The 17,535-nt window shown below is 43.0% G+C and overlaps 1 protein-coding gene across 1 annotated transcript; it reads left to right on the top strand.

The window, feature by feature from the left end:
* Positions 1-190: 190 nt before the first annotated feature.
* On the top strand, positions 191-2,154 carry LOC103432549 (heavy metal-associated isoprenylated plant protein 36-like). The gene is made up of 3 exons (XM_008370739.4): positions 191-723; positions 815-890; positions 1,067-2,154. The coding sequence occupies exons 1-3, from the start codon at positions 577-579 to the stop codon at positions 1,855-1,857; spliced, it is 1,014 nt and encodes a 337-aa protein (XP_008368961.3). The 5' UTR covers positions 191-576; the 3' UTR covers positions 1,858-2,154.
* The last annotated feature ends 15,381 nt before the right edge of the window (positions 2,155-17,535 follow it).

Raw genomic sequence — 17,535 nt, 5'->3', positions numbered from 1 at the left:
ATTCGAACTGTTGAAATTTGATCTAATGGCTACAACGAAGGGTCCCTTGGCCCGGATCATTTGATCATTAAGTTCTATTTTTTTAGATCCGAAGAAGATCTGTACTCGTAAAAATCGATGATTAAATCCTTGAAAAAGAATAAAGACCGTCCGATTCTATTTATAATAGAAAAAGATGCAGTACAAAGCTGATCATCCATCAAAAGGTTCTCATCTCTCCTCACGGGCAGAGATTAGATTGATATCTGGAACTGTATGTTGTGGGTCAATGGATGTCACTGAGCCGTACTGTTGAAGTTAACATTCCTATACAATGATATTCTCATTTGCCGATTTATAATCATATCGTTTGTGCGTGATTGTTTTGCAATTAAGCCTTCTGCGTGGCCTTCATGACCTTCAGATAAAAATATGAAATTTAATCAGTGAGCTTGTGAGTTTGTGAAGTTGAATTCAGTTGGTTGAGGTGTAGTGGGGTCTTCATGGAGGGTCACGTGAGTTTGATGACGTGTTAGATCTGCAGTGGTGTATTGGGGTGTGGAAGCTGACGTGGCATCCACACCATGACCAAACCAGATGCTTTCTTCCCACTCTTTAAACCTCAGCACACATTCACTCAAAGCTCCCCACTTTCCTTATTCCCACTTCATCAGTCTCTCTCTCTCTCGCTCATCAATGGCAACAAAACCAGCTGAAGAAGCTCCTGGAACCTTAAAATACCAGGTAATTAGTACAATATTTTTGTCCTTTTTCTCATTATTTTCAAGTTTTTTTCTTCACAAATTATAAGTTGATCATCTCCTCCGTTCTCCAGACATGGGTTTTGAAAGTCTCAATCCACTGTGGAGGATGCCAGAAGAAGGTCAAGAAAGTCCTTCAAAACATTGAAGGTACGTTTATACATTCTCCTTCATTTCTCACTCGTCCTTCTTGCCATGCCTTTTTTCTGTTTCTGTCACAAAAACTAAAAACGAAATGGTTATTAAACATGTCCTGATATTTTATCTAGTTGCAACACATGTGTTCACTCGTGTGCGTTCGTGTTTTGATTAATTGACGTGATCAGGGGTTTACACGACGGAGATTGATTCGCAGCAGCACAAGGTGACTGTGACGGGCAACGTGGAGGCGGAGACCCTACTGAAGAAGCTGTTGAAGTCAGGGAAGCAAGCTGAGCTTTGGCCAGAAGTTAAGAAAGCGAAAAAGTCGAAATCAAAGAATAATAGTAATAACAATGAGAAGCAGCCTGAAGATCATAACCATGAACAAGATGGTGATCATGATCAACCGGATAAAACCGACGGCGGTGATGATGCTGACGACGGCGGTGAGTCCGACGCCGAGGGTGGCGAGAGTAATGAAGCTGGTGGAGAAAGTGGTACTAGTCCTGCTGTTGGTGCTGGTGGTGGAAATAGTGCAAGTACTGGGGCCAAAAAGAAGAAGAAGAAGAAGAAGAAGAAAGCGCAAAATGGTAATTCCCCCACCGGCGGTGGTGCCAACCTCGGCGAGAATGCTCCGCCTCCTGTGGGCAGTATTGAGCCGTATATGGCCGGTGGGCCAGAAATGACTCAGCCGATGGCCTCCATGAATCTTGGCCCACCAGTTCAGCATACGTACCCCGGCCCGTACCCAACATCAATGTACTATCCACCTCCAACGTACGGGCTAAGTTACAATACGGCGTACCCTACCAGTACAAGTAGTAGCTCATACTTCGCTCCTGATCCCATGCATACTGCTACGTATTCTCATCCAGGCAGGTTCTCGTTTCCTCTGCCGTCCTATTCTATCGATGATGATGGTGATGAAGATAAGTCCGTCAACAATGAAAATGGAAGTGGGTGCTACGTTATGTGAAGATTATAATTATGAGTGGTGTATGTAGAAGTAGCGTATATATAGTTAGTATGTACGGTGTGTACTTGGGGGAGGAAGGCAGGATTAATTTTGATGTACTTATAGTTCAAAGGGTGAAAGTAGGGGGAAATAAAAGGGGTTGTAATATGAAGCATGGCTTTATTTACTTTGGTTTTGCGTAAGAAGGCCAATAGCTTAATTAATGTTTGGTTATTTGTAGGACCTAAATCTTACTTTTCACTCAGCCTGATGTGTTAAGTAGATTTTTGTTTTATGAAATCTTTGTTTCTATGGCAATGATAAGCTTTTTCAAGTTGTAATTAGAAATTATGAGTGCACGACATTCGTCTTTTCAGTTCAAACTCATGGTAAGACTGGATTAGGGTTCTGACAACTTGTTATATTTTATTTGAAGGGGAATGTCATGTACCAATATATTTTGACATATTATAAACACTTTGTTGATTCCGTAACTATAATTCGTCGTTTAAAATATGGGAACAAATAAAACGCAAAGATATAATTCTTAATCAAAATGCATGGTAGCTATCTACCATGTCTCTTTAATTAGTTAATGTGACAACAAATTAGTTGGTTCCAACAATTTGATTTGGTACATAATGCTTTAGAAAAAGCAACATGCATATCTCCATCTTTTGGTTAGAAATTAAAGTGTTTCGTAGACAGTACAGATTTTTATTTCTATTATGCATGTGAGGGATGTAGATATACATATTTATTGTAGTATAGTAAAGAGTCTCCCACTCACTTTGGTTTGAAATCTATCGTGTTCCTGTGTGGTTGTCTTAAGCTTTTTATCTCTTTATTCTTTTTGTAGTGAACAGGGCAAAAGCTTTAAGCATGCATGGCATGGGGACCAAGGACCAAATATCTAACAAATAAACAAATCTAGAGGGTATATATCCAGCATAGAATAAATTGATATCCGTCTCAACTCATGGTGCAATTTGCTCAACCAAAATAATCCTAAGATGACCAAGGTTTAATGAGAAATGATTTCTACATGTGATCCAATATTTTAGTGAATAAGATGTTGAGTTTCCACACATGCATTTTGGTTTGAAATTCTCTCATATTCTAAATTATTGTAATATTTTTATTGTTGAGTGTATTTGTATATGCCTGCTTGATTGTGGGGCCTTTTGAACGAACATAAACGAAAGTTTGGCCATAGTGATCTGTAAGTCTTGGGCTATTTAACAAACGATATTATCTACATTAAGAGGAAGTGTGTGGGTTTAGCCTCACAATGGGCTAGCAATAATGTGATTCAAATTCGTCTTTGGCGAGAATTGAACTTAAGACCTCTCACTTGCAAGGGAAGATGAATATCATTAAATCGTAGTACTTGTTTGTACCATACTTGACCAATCCCGAAACTACCGAGCACCGGCCAACGCTATACTGTCAAGGACCCAGAAGAGTTCCCCTCCGACCAGGAGGCCAATCACTACTCGACACGTGTCAAGATTAGAAGCCAATCAGAGCGCAGCACGTGTCGACATCAAGAACCAATCATAACATGACACATGTCAATGTGACAAAGCTACAAGTTTTTCTATAAATAGGGGTCATTCCCCCACAATATTGCCTAATGCCATTTGTGTTAAATCATTCACAAGAACTCACTAAATTGAGAGCTTGATCCTTTGTACTTGTGTAAGCCCTTCACTACTAATAAGAACTCCTCTACTCCGTGGACGTAGCCAATCTGGGTGAATCACGTACATCCTGTGTTTGCTTCTCTGTCTATATTCATTTACGTACTTATCCTCACTAGTGACCGAAGCAACCAAGCGAAGGTCACAAAACCTGACACTTTCTGTTGTACCAAAGTCTTCGCTGATTTTGTGCATCAACATTTGGCGCCGTCTGTGGGAAACGACACTTATTCCTACTCTCTTCAGCTGTGTCAAGCTGGTTTCTATCATTCGTACACTTTCTTTTGATCAGGCATCCCTCTCCAACATGGGAAGCGAAGGAAGCCACAGCACACAGAATGACACCCCCCTTGCACATAGTGCGAAACAACGAAAGAAGGAAGGAAAACGAGTTCTTCTTCAAGCTAAAGTCGATGAGTTGGAAGCTCAGAACAACAAGATAGCAATGAGGAATGAGGTCCTCCAGGAGCAATATGAGAAGCTCTTCGAGACACTCCACGAAGCTAGGCAAGCTCAGACACGCGAGCTTGTTGCCCCCGTGGAAGTCAACCATCAACTGGGTGCCCTCCAACATGGAGGGTCACATGCATTCGACATAGATATCCCTGATAGGGAACAGATTACCCCTCGACTTGATAATCAACATGAGGCTTCTCTTAACCCAGTTGCTTCGACCCGAACCATGAGAAGTGGAGGGAGACACCTCTTTGCTGAAGGGGCAGAAGGATCGAAAGCCGTCTTTCGCGATTGTCGGGATTTCCTGAAGCAACGTCGAGAGAATTCCATCCATATAAGCTCAAAGATCAATGACCCAAGGATTTCTGAGAGACTCGGTCCCCTGCCACGGCCCGAGCCGGCCACCAATTTGGGGAAGGGGCAACAAGTCCTAGAGAGACATGAGGGTACAGGGGACTCAGAGGTGTTCCGACAGACATACCCTGGAAGCCAGTACAGCGAGTCCAGGGAAAAATCACATGCCCTTGATCAAACCTTCCTAATTCCAAGAGGAGATGGAGATTTACGAAAGAAAGCTCCAGTGGCACATAACTCCGCTCAGGACCCCCTTGTCCTACAACTTCTTGAGGAAGTAAACAAGTTGAAGGCTGAACGTCAGGCTGAAATACCTGACTGGAACCAACACAGGCCTGGCCCTCTTACAAGGAGGATCCTCAACACCCCCCTTCAAGCAAAGACAAAGCAAAAGCTTGGCTTGCAACTTTATACTGGAAAAGAGGACCCGATTGAGCACCTTAACCTCTTTGAGTCCACCATGGCATACCGGATGCACACCGACGAAGAGCGATGTCTTCTCTTCCCCTCCACCCTCTCTGGCGGAGCTCTAAATTGGTATTGTCGTCTTACACCTGAGACGGTAGACTCATTTGAGGAATTGAGGAAACTATTTGTTTCCCAACACATTTTCCAAACCGATCGCTTGCACTCTGCAGATGACTTGTACACTATCCGCCAGAAGCCAGACGAGTCATTACGTATGTATGCTGGCCGCTTCAGCCATGAATACTCCCGGTGTGCCGAGGCAGACGACAAGACTGCCCTCAAAGCCTTCACGGCAGGCCTACGTGATTGTTTCTTTAAATACATGATCAATGCCAATACTTGGAAGACTTACTCTGAGGTGATGGCGCAGGCTTATAACCATGCCTCCGCCGAGGCAAAGACATATCAGGAGAAACCCCCTACAACCATCCTTTATCAACAAGTGGGAGGTGGAAGCCAGACTCACCTAAATGAGAAGACCTCGACTTTCCAAACAGCAGTGGCACCTCCCCATGCCTTGCATAATGCTTCACCGAATCAACAGACATATCAATTTCAAGGCAAGAGGAAGGATTTCCATCCTCACCACTCTCCTTTCAGTAAAAAGAGTAAGGGACACTATCCCGATAACCAAGGGTATCGCCACAATAACGCTCGCCCCCAGGCAGTCAATGCAGTGGGTCAAACCCGCGTCAAGATACCCCATACCCCAAGGTATGAGACATACACACCCTTGAATGCCACATGCGCGGCCATTTACCCCAGGATAGCTCACCTGATACCAAAGCCAAAGCCGAGGCACCCAGATTACACGCCCCCGAATAACGCGGGCATGTTTTGTTGCTACCATGAGCATAACGGCCATGATAGCGAGAAATGTATCATCCTCCGTGATCGTATTGAAGCTTTGGCACGAGAAGGAAAAATTGATCAATTCCTTCTTCACCCTCAAAGGGATAACCGTAACCAACGCCAGGTGAATGTCATATATTCCATAAGCGGCGGCACACCCATATCTGAATCTTCCAATAGGGCCATGAAAAACAGTGAACGAAGTCTGAGGCCTGGTCACCAAGTGTTTCACGTGGAAGACATCAGGGGAGGGAAGTATCAAAAACCTAACTGGGATCCGATATGTTTCTACCCTGAGGAAGAAAGAGGCATCATCTACCCTCATAACGACCCATTGATCGTGGAGGCTCACATAGCCAACTTTGATGTTCGACGAATCCTCGTAGACACAGGGGCTTCGGTCAATATCATGTTTGCCGAAGCTTTCAGGGCACTCAGTGTAGCTGAACACTTGCTCGATCGCTCGATTTCTCCTCTGATAAGCTTCTCCGGTGATATCGTGCAACCCTTAGGGAGCATACATTTACCCTTTACTATTGGTACAGGCCCTTACACGGCTACCATTACCACTAACTTCCTAGTGGTTGACTGCCCAACGGCATACAATGTCATCTTTGGGCGCACAGGCATCAATGATCTCAAGGCTATGGTATCCACGCATATGCTGTTGATGAAATTTCCAACCCCCCATGGCAACGGCTACATCAGAGGAGATCAGCTTAGTGCACGATCATGTTACAACACTTCAGTTAAGCAACAACACTTGCCCGGACCCAAGGAAACCCTGTCTGTACATGACCAAGTCACAAAGACCAGCCTAGATGAAGCGACCTTGGATCTTCCTGATAGCAACAATCAACCCGATGATCCTCGAGATGACTCTTTCACCCAGCAAGCCCAACCTGCTGAAGAGTTGGAGAAGGTACCTATCTCAAGAGATCATCCAGACCGCATGGTGAATATTGGCACCACATTGTCACCACCCCTTCGGTTAGCATTGATATCTTTTTTGAAAGAGAACACTGAAGTCTTCGCCTGGTCATACGAGGACATGCCAGGCATCTCTCCCAATGTCATCTGTCATCGTTTGAGTATTGACCCCAAGATCAAGCCGGTGAGACAGAAGCGAAGATCTTATGACGCTGAACGATACGAGGCAATGAAAGCAGAAGTTGAAAAACTCAAAGGCATAGGCTTTGTCCGCGAAGTCAATTACCCGACATGGGTAGCAAATGTGGTCCTTGTTAGGAAAAATCCGACCAAAGAAAGTCTTTCGCTTCAAAAGGTCTTGTGGAGGATGTGTGTTGACTACATCGACCTAAACAAAGGGTGTCCGAAAGATAGTTTCCCTCTTCCTCTTATTGACAGGCTTATAGACTCTACGGCAGGGTGTGAGCTCTTGAGCTTTATGGACGCTTATTCAGGATACAACCAAATCCTCATGAACCCCTCAGACCAAGAACACACGGCCTTCACTACTGACAGGGGACTATATTGCTATAAAGTCATGCCTTTCGGCCTAAAGAATGCAGGAGCAACTTATCAGAGACTGGTCAATTCAATGTTCGCCGAACAAATTGGGAAGAACATGGAAGTTTACGTTGATGATATGCTAGTCAAAAGCAAACATGCTGACCAACACATCACCGACCTATCTGAAACTTTCACCATTCTAAAGAGGTATCGAATGAGGTTGAACCCCAACAAATGTGCCTTCGGCGCGGGCTCTGGCAAATTCTTAGGCTTCATGATTAGCCAACGAGGCATTGAAGCTAACCCTGAAAAGATCAAAGCAATCCTCGACATGAAAGAGCCAATAACTTCAAAAGACATCCAAAGCCTTACTGGCAAGGTGGCAGCCTTAACCAGATTCATCTCTAAGGCCACAGACAGATGTGCTCCTTTCTTCAAAGCACTCAAGGGAAATAAGAAGTACATTACATGGACGGAGGAATGTGCCAAGGCATTCAGGAACCTCAAAGAGTACATGAGTAAAGCCCCTCTGCTCTCCAAACCAGAAGTTGGTGACACTCTCATCATCTATCTATCGGTTTCGGCTTCAGCAGTCAGTTCTGTTCTTATTCGAATGGACAGTGGTGTCGAACGGCCCGTCTACTACGCTAGCAAGGCCCTACAAGATACGGAGACACGATACTCCAACATTGAGAAATTAGCTCTAGCATTGGTCATGTCTGCTCGGAAACTTCGCCCTTATTTCCAAGCACACGCCATCATCGTGCTTACCAATCACCCTCTTCGACAGATACTCCAGAGTCCTGACACGTCTGGGCGAATGATCAAATGGGCGATAGCATTGGGTGAGTTTGACATCTCCTACCAACCAAAACCAGCTGAAAAAGGTCAAGTAGTAGCAGATTTCATCGCCGACTTCACATATCCTGTTAACATTGCTTCTACACCTGAAGCAGTAGCTTCATTACCATCGGAAGCTCAGAAAGTAGAATCAACGACCTCAGCATGGAGTCTGTATGTTGATGGCTCATCCAACCAACAGGGCTGTGGAGCGGGACTAGTCTTGACTACGCCCGACAAAGTAGCAATGGAGTATGCTCTTCGTTTCAAATTCAAGGCATCAAACAATGAGGCCGAGTATGAAGCCCTTCTAGCAGGATTACGTTTGGCCAAACACCTCGGGGTTAAACAAATTGATATTTTCAGTGACTCCCAATTAGTGGTCAACCAGGTTACCAACAACTTTGATGCTAAGGACAGCTCCATGGCAGCATATCTTGCGCAAACACAACTTTTGCTCAAGCACTTCCACTACCAGATCACCCAAGTTCCTCGAGTGGCAAACAGTCATGCAGACGCCCTGGCTCGCATCGCCTCAGCTGTGGAAGACAAGATTGGAAGAAAAATTCATGTCGAACTGTTGGTAACACCAAACACCATGGCCGCAGAAGTATGCAACTTACAACAGGGGGATAGTTGGATCACCCCGATCTATAATTTCCTTGCTCATGGCACCCTCCCAAATGATAAAGTCCAGGCTAAGCAAATTCGATACAAGTCTACCCGCTACCTGATCATCAATGATCAACTCTATAAGCGAGGTTTTAGCCTGCCATACTTAAGGTGTCTTACGCCTGCCGAGGCGGAAATCGTCCTTCGGGAAATACATGAGGGAGTCTGTGGAGATCATGCTGGATCTCGGTCCCTAGCACACAAGACTTTTCGCCAAGGATATTACTGGCCAACACTCCACCAGGATGCCATCAAAGTATCCCGCTCATGTGACAAATGTCAACGATATGCGACTATTCCTCATTCCCCTCCAGAGCCTCTTACTCCTATGATCAGCCCTTGGCCCTTCGCCCAGTGGGGACTTGATTTGATCGGCCCAATGCCGGCAGGGAAGGGCAAAGTCTGTTACGCAGTCGTTGCAGTGGACTACTTCACAAAGTGGGCCGAAGTAGAACCCTTGGCAACCATTACTGAGGCAAAGATAGAAGACTTCGTGTGGAAGAACATCCTTTGTAGATTCGGCATTCCCAATGCGATAGTCACTGACAATGGGCGACAGTTCGACAACAAGAAGTTCAGGTTGTTCTGCTCTAAGTTCAACATCAACTTATGCTTTGCCTCTCCAGCTCATCCCCAGTCTAATGGACAAGTTGAGGCCATCAACAAAATAATCAAGCGCACTTTGAAAACCAGCTTGGACAAAGCTAAATGCTGTTGGCCAGAATTTGTACCCCAAGTTCTTTGGTCATATCGCACTTCATATCGGACTTCAACAGGAGAAACTCCATTCTCACTTGCCTTTGGCACAGAGGCGGTTGTCCCTGTTGAGCTCGAGCAAGCAACATTCCGAGTCCAGAACTACATTCAAAGTGAAAATGACAAACAACTCACCCTCAACTTGGATTTAGTCGAGGAACACAGAAACCAAGCTCACTTGAGGAATGTCGCCTACAAGTAGCGCATCTCCAACTATTATGACTCTAGGGTCAAGCCTCGCTCTTTCAAAATAGGAGACTGGGTCTTAAAGAAAAGATTACTCTGCGACAGAGTCCCGAGTGAAGGCACACTTAGTCCAAACTGGGATGGACCGTATGAAGTCATTGGCATTAGTCGCCCTGGCTCTTACACACTTAGAAACTCCGATGGCAAGACCCTTGGCCATCCATGGAACGCTGATCACTTGAAGTACTACTACAAATAGACTCACGATGTACAAGTGTTGAGCTATAGCCGTTCGGCATCCTATGTAATGAAGGCCATTTGGCAATGAATTCAATAAAGAGGTAATTTAGCCAACTCAGCCCTCACTCTTTTACATTCATAGCAAGCGATGCCGGAACCCTTCTCAATCAGAAAGCAATCCGTCTTCCACAGTCACTACAAAACAAGCAAATGAAGACCGTGTCAAGCGCCAAAAAGAAAAAAAAAAAAAAAAAAAAAAAAAAAAAAAAAAAGCTTCATCCAAAAAGTTTCACCCAGAAAGTTTCATCTACAAAGCTTCACCTACGTAGCTTCACCCAGAAAGCTTCACCATCAAAGCTTCACCTAGAAAGCTTCATCTACAAAGCTTCACCCAGAAAGCTTCATCTACAAAGCTTCACCATCAAAGCTTCACCCAGAAAGCTTCATCTACAAAGCTTCACCCGAAAAGCTTCACCTCCAAAGCTTCACCCACAAAGCTTCACCTAAAAAGCTTCACCCAAAAAGCTTCACCCGAAAAGCTTCACCTCCAAAGCTTCACCCACAAAGCTTCACCTAAAAAGCTTCACCCACAAAGCTTCACCCAAAAAAAAAAACTTCACCCGAAAAGCTTCACTTAAAAAAGCTTCACCTACAAAGCTTCACCTAAAACAGCTTCACCTAGAAAGCTCCCTCTACATACTTTCACCATCAAAGCTTCACCATCAAAGCTTCACCTAGAAAGCTTCATCTACAAAGCTTCATCTACAAAGCTTCACCATCAAAGCTTCACCTAGAAAGCTTCAACACCAAAGCTTCACCTACAAAGCTTCAACACAAAACCTTGCTCCAAATAAACAAATTTTGTTCACAAAACCCAAGATGCCCTTGAACTTGTACAAAAACACTTGGGTAAACATAAACATTTTTTGTTTTACACCCACAAGGGCCCAAAATTTTCCTTCTTATTTATTCACTTATATATGTTCCCAAACATATTATATTAGATCCAACAACAAGCCAAAGTCCCAAGTTTCATAATGGAAAAAAGTACAAGCAATTCATCAATAATGAAGGTGCTACAAAAATTGGAATCTGCCCCAAAATAGAAATCCAACCCAAGAGACTTTTTCTCTCTCTCCCTCTTCCGCCTCCTTTCATCTATCAAATTTCTGCAACCTCTGCTCTTCTCCAATGGAGCTGAATTTTAGACACCCTATAGTTCTTGAGCATATGAACAACTTTCAAGAAGGAACTATTTCTGTTTGAGCGACGGAAATTACAGTGTTGAAGCTCCAAACATGATAGTCGGCTTCTTGCAGATTTCGAAGCTGTTGTGATGTTTCGAAGATCTGGAAATATTTAACCGTTAGTTCATCCTGCATTTTTGATATGTTATGAAAGAGTCGATGAGGAACAACTTCAATGAAGAAAGCATACCGATCTGAACAAGAGAAAATGGAGTTTCGAAGCTCACAACAAATCTGACGGGTTGACAGAAAAATAATAACCAGTCATTCATCATACCTGGATGTCTGGAGTTATACTGCTCCGAGGGATCTCAAATTTGGATATGTTGTAGTTCACAAGCTGAGGAACAACTTCAATGAAGAAAGCATGCTGATCTGAGCACGAGAAAATAGAGTTTCAAAGCTCACAACAAATCTGACGGGTTGACAGACAAATGATAAACAGTCACTCATCATACCTGGATTTCTGGAGTTATACTGCTCCGAGGGACCTCAAATTTGGATATGTTGTAGTTCACAAGTTAAGGAACAACTTCGATGAAGAAAGTATGTTGATCTGAACAAGAGAAAATGGAGTTTCGAAGCTCACAACAAGTCTGACGGATTAACAGAACATTGATGAACAGTTACTCATCATACTTGAATTTCTGAAGTTGTACTACTCCGATGGATCTCAAATTTGGATATGTTGTAGTTCACAAGATAAGGAAAAACTTTCATGAAGATGACTTTGCAATCTGAGCTATAGAGAAAGGTGTTATCTTGCATCCACTCAGGCTGATTAGTGGAAACGAAAAGCAATTCCACCAAAGAAAAGATGAAAAAGAGAGAAAAGCTACTAATTGCACTTGATCTTGTCTAGTCAATAGCATGCAGCATCAAACACACAAAAGTTGGAAATATTTTTAGATAAAGCATATACGAATGTGTGACATCGAAACAAGGATTCGTTACTTTGACAAATTAGTAACACGCGACACACCTCATTCGGCAACTCTCTTCGCCTGAAGACTTGGGGGACTCCCACCATATGCTACTGCACCTTGATACTTGGCAGTCTCACAACCACTCAGTGACTTGGATTTTTCAAGTCTCCAACCGAGAAGTTTTCCTCACTCGGGAAATTAAGGGAACACTACCTCAAACTACATGCTTCACTCACAAAGCTTCAACAATACAGGTTTCAACAAAAGCAAAAATTCAAAGAACTTTATGAAGAAGGCTTTGGTGTATTTAACACAATATGTTGAAATGAAGCAAAGCTTATTTATTAATATTTTCGATAAGCCACAAATATGTACATATACATGAGTCAAAATAAACAAACAAAAGGGAGCCTTCACAAAGGTTGCTTAGGGGAAGTCTCAGCAGTCGGTAAAGCCCCAGAAAGAGAAAGCACCGGAGGGTGGTTATCCGGAGCCTCAGTACTTGACAAAACCCCAGAAGGAGGAGGCATTGGAGGGTCATCATTTGAAGCTTCATTACCAGGTACAACCCTAGAGGACGAAGGCAATAAATGCCTTTGGAACAAACCCACAAACCGCTGATGATCAAGTAAAACCTTACCATCAGATTCCTTCATCTGGTCAAGCTTCCTCTTCATGTTTGTAGCATAGTCATGGGCGAGCCGGTGCAACTGCTTATTCTCATGCTTGAGCCTTCTAATCTCCTGTTTGAGACTCATCACTTCAGCAGCCAATGATTCAACTTGGCGGGTTCTAGCAAATAGGCGTTGGGCCATATTAGACACAGAACCTGCACACTGAACACTAAGAGCCAGAGAGTCCTTAACAGCCAACTCATCAGACTGTTTGGAAAGTAGTCTGTTATCTTTGGGAGTGAGAAGGTTCCTGGCCACCACTGCAGCGGTCATATCATTCTTCATCACAGAATCCCCAACGGTAAGAGGACCAGTACGGGATATGAAGGATGGGCGCCATATGTTGTCTGGAGAAGGCGTGGCTGTCTCTTCTCCAAGGTTCAAGTCAAAACGACGGTCGGAGGGTCCAGACATTTTCAAATGTGTTGAAGAAGGAAGAGGTCAGACAAATCAAGATCTTAGAAGTGCAAGAAATGAGCTTCTACTGGTAGAGATTCAAGTGTGCTGTGGAACTTAATGCCAGCCTCTATAAAAATCTGCACTGGGCCGATCTCAGAAATCGAAGAGGCGTTTGCTTTCTCAAAAGCTGGGCTGCTCAGAGACCACGAGGGCCGATCTCAGAAATCGAAGAAGCACCTGCTTTTTCAGCCTCGTCAGCACCTGTCACATGCACACTCAGCTTTGCGGAAATTACGGGCAATCTGTCGAAGATTTCTGGTGAAGTAGAAAGCACGTGAATCTTACTGTTCAATCACCGCTCTCCATATGCACCATCAACTCCTCGGGTACCACATATAACTTTGTCAAAGATCTCTGACAAAGTTTAGGCATGAGAATTTCGAAGTTCCAGCTACCCTACTATTACCCATAAGGGTAAAGGAACAGCACCACTGCTTGACAACTGGAAAGTCCCTATGTGTGTCGACCTCCGTGTTTTGCGGCAAGACAGGTTGGCAAGAACGTCCAACCTTTACTCACATTCGAGAAAAGACTCCCAGCATAATTACTTTCTCAAAAACCGGAGTAGCACCGCTTTCCGAATCTCGAGAGTCAGATCCTCGACGGGATTGCTTGTTCGAAAACCGAAGAGGCACAACTCTCAGAACTTCGAGAGCCAGATTTCCTTAGATAAAGCTTGTCTGTAATCTTCACACGTAACATCAGCTTTCCAGATACCACATACCACTTTTTCAAAGTGCTCTGACAAAATTAAAACACGTGAAGCTGGCAGCTCCCACTACATTGCTGTGACCAAGAAGGGTAAAGGAATAGCATTACTACTTGTTATTGGGAAATCCCTATATACATTGACCTCCCTCCTCAACGGACAGGCAAACCTGCAAAAATGCTCAACCCTTTCTCGCATTCGAAAAGGCACCCTCAACATAACCTCTCGAAATACTCAGCTTTATTTCCCCCCGATAATACCTCAGCAAATAAGCCACACCAAGAACAAGAGTATCTCATATCATCAGGGTCGAAAGCAAGAGTATCCCATATCATGCTTTCTCCCTGTCTTTGTCTTTGTCCTTGTCCACACCTGCAGGACAAGGAGAAAGAGAGCAGTCAGTCGGAACCTGAAATCAAACCTCCAATTTGGAACTGACTGCCTGGAGCCTTTGCCTGGTTGCTTACTTAGCATTGCTCTCGAGTACTCATCCTCAACTGCTGTCAAGGTCATGAATTCCACCGGCAAATGCCTCATGACAGTTGATCAGATATTGGCTCTTTACACTGAAGCTGCCAAGCGTGGATGAGTCACTATGAAGGAATGTTTTGAAGGACCATTTAAATGCAAAGGTTGCACACCACTTCTGCCATGCAAAAGATTGAAGCAGAAGGTTCAACGGTGAGCTGAAACAAATCACTACAGCACGACACCTTTCCATACCACATTCATTATTTCGTCAACAGCAAAAGTATCGCATATCATCAAGGTCGAACGTACTCTAGATTTGATGGACTTGTTTTGACCCTCAAATTTTTGAGTCGGCCTTATACTCTGAAGGGCACCAGAAAACCCTCCAGCACAGTTCAAGAATAAGCCTGTGGAAAGTTACTTCTTCAAAAGCAAAAGTATCTCATATCATCTCTTATCCATTTGCTTCTCCTTATCCTGGCAGTTGAATGAGAGACAAGGAGAAGGAGAACAATCAACCGGAAGCCGAAGTCAAACCTCTGATCCTGGGTTGCTTACTTGGAAGTTTGACTGCTTACCTTGTCTGTCACCTCTTTCGGCAGATCTCCTAGCTCGGCGACTTGGGGGACTCCTACTATAGGGTTTGTATCACACTTGACTAAGCCCGAAACTACAACTAAGCTTCATCCAAAAAGCATACATTACCTTGTGCGTCAACATCAGCTAAATACACCATTCCCGGATGGAGGAAAGGTACTTCCAGAGAAGGGCAGATGAAGATCAGACCACACTTCGGTACTTAGAAGTTTCGTGATTACTCAAGGGATTGGATCTTGCAAGTCCCCAACCGAGGAGTTTCCCTCACTCGGGAACTTAGGGGAGCACTGTTTGTACCATACTTGACCAATCCCGAAACTACCGAGCACCGGCCAACGCTATACTGTCAAGGACCCAGAAGAGTTCCCCTCCGACCAGGAGGCCAATCACTACTCGACACGTGTCAAGATTAGAAGCCAATCAGAGCGCAGCACGTGTCGACATCAAGAACCAATCATAACATGACACATGTCAATGTGACAAAGCTACAAGTTTTTCTATAAATAGGGGTCATTCCCCCACAATATTGCCTAATGCCATTTGTGTTAAATCATTCACAAGAACTCACTAAATTGAGAGCTTGATCCTTTGTACTTGTGTAAGCCCTTCACTACTAATAAGAACTCCTCTACTCCGTGGACGTAGCCAATCTGGATGAACCACGTACATCCTGTGTTTGCTTCTCTGTCTCTATTCATTTACGTACTTATCCTCACTAGTGACCGAAGCAACCAAGCGAAGGTCACAAAACCTGACACTTTCTGTTGTACCAAAGTCTTCGCTGATTTTGTGCATCAACAGTACTAAATGGTATCGGGCTATTAAGAACTCGAAAGATTAAAGGCTAGTCGAGGATAAGAGGCCGTTGACTCCCAAGAACTCTTATCAACGCTTTCTTAATTTGGTTCGAAGGAGAACCTTAAAAATATATGCCCAATGTCTCTGTGATCAGTGATCACTTTATGAGGCCATCTGTGTACGTAGTACTCTCAACCTTGAGCTTCAGGGAAACTTCATCGCATGCAATCGGACGTGAAGATAATAGTTGGCGTTGTTTTAATATTGATTACTATTCATAAGTTGCATGCATCATTACTATAAGTTTTTGTTCACTTCGGATGTAAAGATTGAATGATATGATCTTTTCGGCTGCCTTTAGATGAATCTTTGATGTAAAGATTGAATGATATGATCTTTTCGGCTGCCTTTAGATGAATCTTTCTGTTTTTTCTTTTCATCAAATGATATGATCTCTTCGGCCCCCTTTAGTCGAATCTTTCTGTTTTTTCATCAAAACCCTAAGTCCCCCACCACCAAAAACAAAACATGCACAAAGAAAGAAAAATGATGGAAGATATTTGAAGGTGTTGGTGTTAAGAGTGAAACGTATATGGACGACAATTGCTGCACTATTCATTATAAAGATGAGAAGGAATGATATATAAAAGAGAGAATATGCAAATAAATCCTATATATTATGTTTTCATAAGATATTATTCATATGTTACACCAAAGTATATACGCATATCTTATACATCAAACATGAAATTGATTTGCTAGAATGTATAACTCAGTTGGTTAAGACTTAAGAGCATTCATATTTGCATTAAAGTTATGTGTTTGATTTTTCCTTCCCAAAAATATCTAATATATATACGTTATACCAAGAAAAACATGAAAATTTATATGGGCTCGTTTAGAAGTACTACTCCATAGAACGCTTTTACTCACTAGCGTTTTTTATAGGAAACACTTTTCAGTAATGCTTTTACAGAAAAACAGTTTGTTGTTTAACAAGCAACTAAACAGGTGCTTTTACTCTTTACATAAGTGCCTTTGATATAGCTTAAACCTTGTGTTTTATTTTTATGTGGACACTAAAGCTTGATGGTATAATAACAGCATCACTAACAAATAGTAGGATGAGGCATTCATTGGAAGATAAATTCTAACAGGTTGAGAGCAACACTAATGCTAATTAGAGCCACCCAATCTTTTATAATTTGTGGGATATGTGCAGGTTTTCTGTATATTAGATGGCATATTTTCTAAAAAGTTGGGGACCCTTGGCCGCCCGAGGTCACAATTGTATAGCAAGTAGTTTTCCACAATTTGCCCAATCGGATAATGAATTTTGATTCTTGACCTAGCCAACCGACCATAAAGGGCAAAGATCTAGAGCACCACCACTATTTGACTAAGCCAGCCCTTGTCGAAGGATTCTTATGTCCGGACCCCTGCATAAGGTATCATACTTTATTCGAGTGAGGTTAGTTTGAGGTGGTTGAGACCAAATACAAGCGACTAACTGTTGCAAAAAATAACTGGAAAAAGAAAAGGAAGTACATGTTTCTAATATGGACAGTGTTTAAAATATTTATGGTGGTGGAAATACGAATAGTGTTTACAATATTGATATAGGTGGAGTTATCGATATGCAACTTTATGGAAGATCGATAAATTATCGATATCAATTTCGGTTGCCTTCAATGGACATTATGGAAATTTGCAATGAGGGGTGTATTTCAACTAATTCAGACTTAGACACAATTAGAGAAAAAATTCCCCAATAAAATTCAAAATTTCGAAATATGCAGTGGGTTTCAGCAAAAATTT

Source organism: Malus domestica, chromosome 03 (assembly GCF_042453785.1).
Source record: "Malus domestica chromosome 03, GDT2T_hap1".
Classification (NCBI taxonomy): domain Eukaryota; kingdom Viridiplantae; phylum Streptophyta; class Magnoliopsida; order Rosales; family Rosaceae; genus Malus; species Malus domestica.
The sequence above is the reverse complement of the archived record's forward strand: the minus strand, read 5'-3'. Positions and strand labels throughout refer to the sequence as shown.

Excerpts from the sequence above, each read along its gene's own strand:
- LOC103432549 (XM_008370739.4), top strand. The coding sequence starts at position 577 with ATGCTTTCTTCCCACTCTTTAAACCTCAGCACACATTCACTCAAAGCT. Across the intron at positions 724-814 it reads CTGGAACCTTAAAATACCAG|ACATGGGTTTTGAAAGTCTC; the intron begins GTAATTAGTACA and ends TCCGTTCTCCAG. Across the intron at positions 891-1,066 it reads AGTCCTTCAAAACATTGAAG|GGGTTTACACGACGGAGATT; the intron begins GTACGTTTATAC and ends TGACGTGATCAG.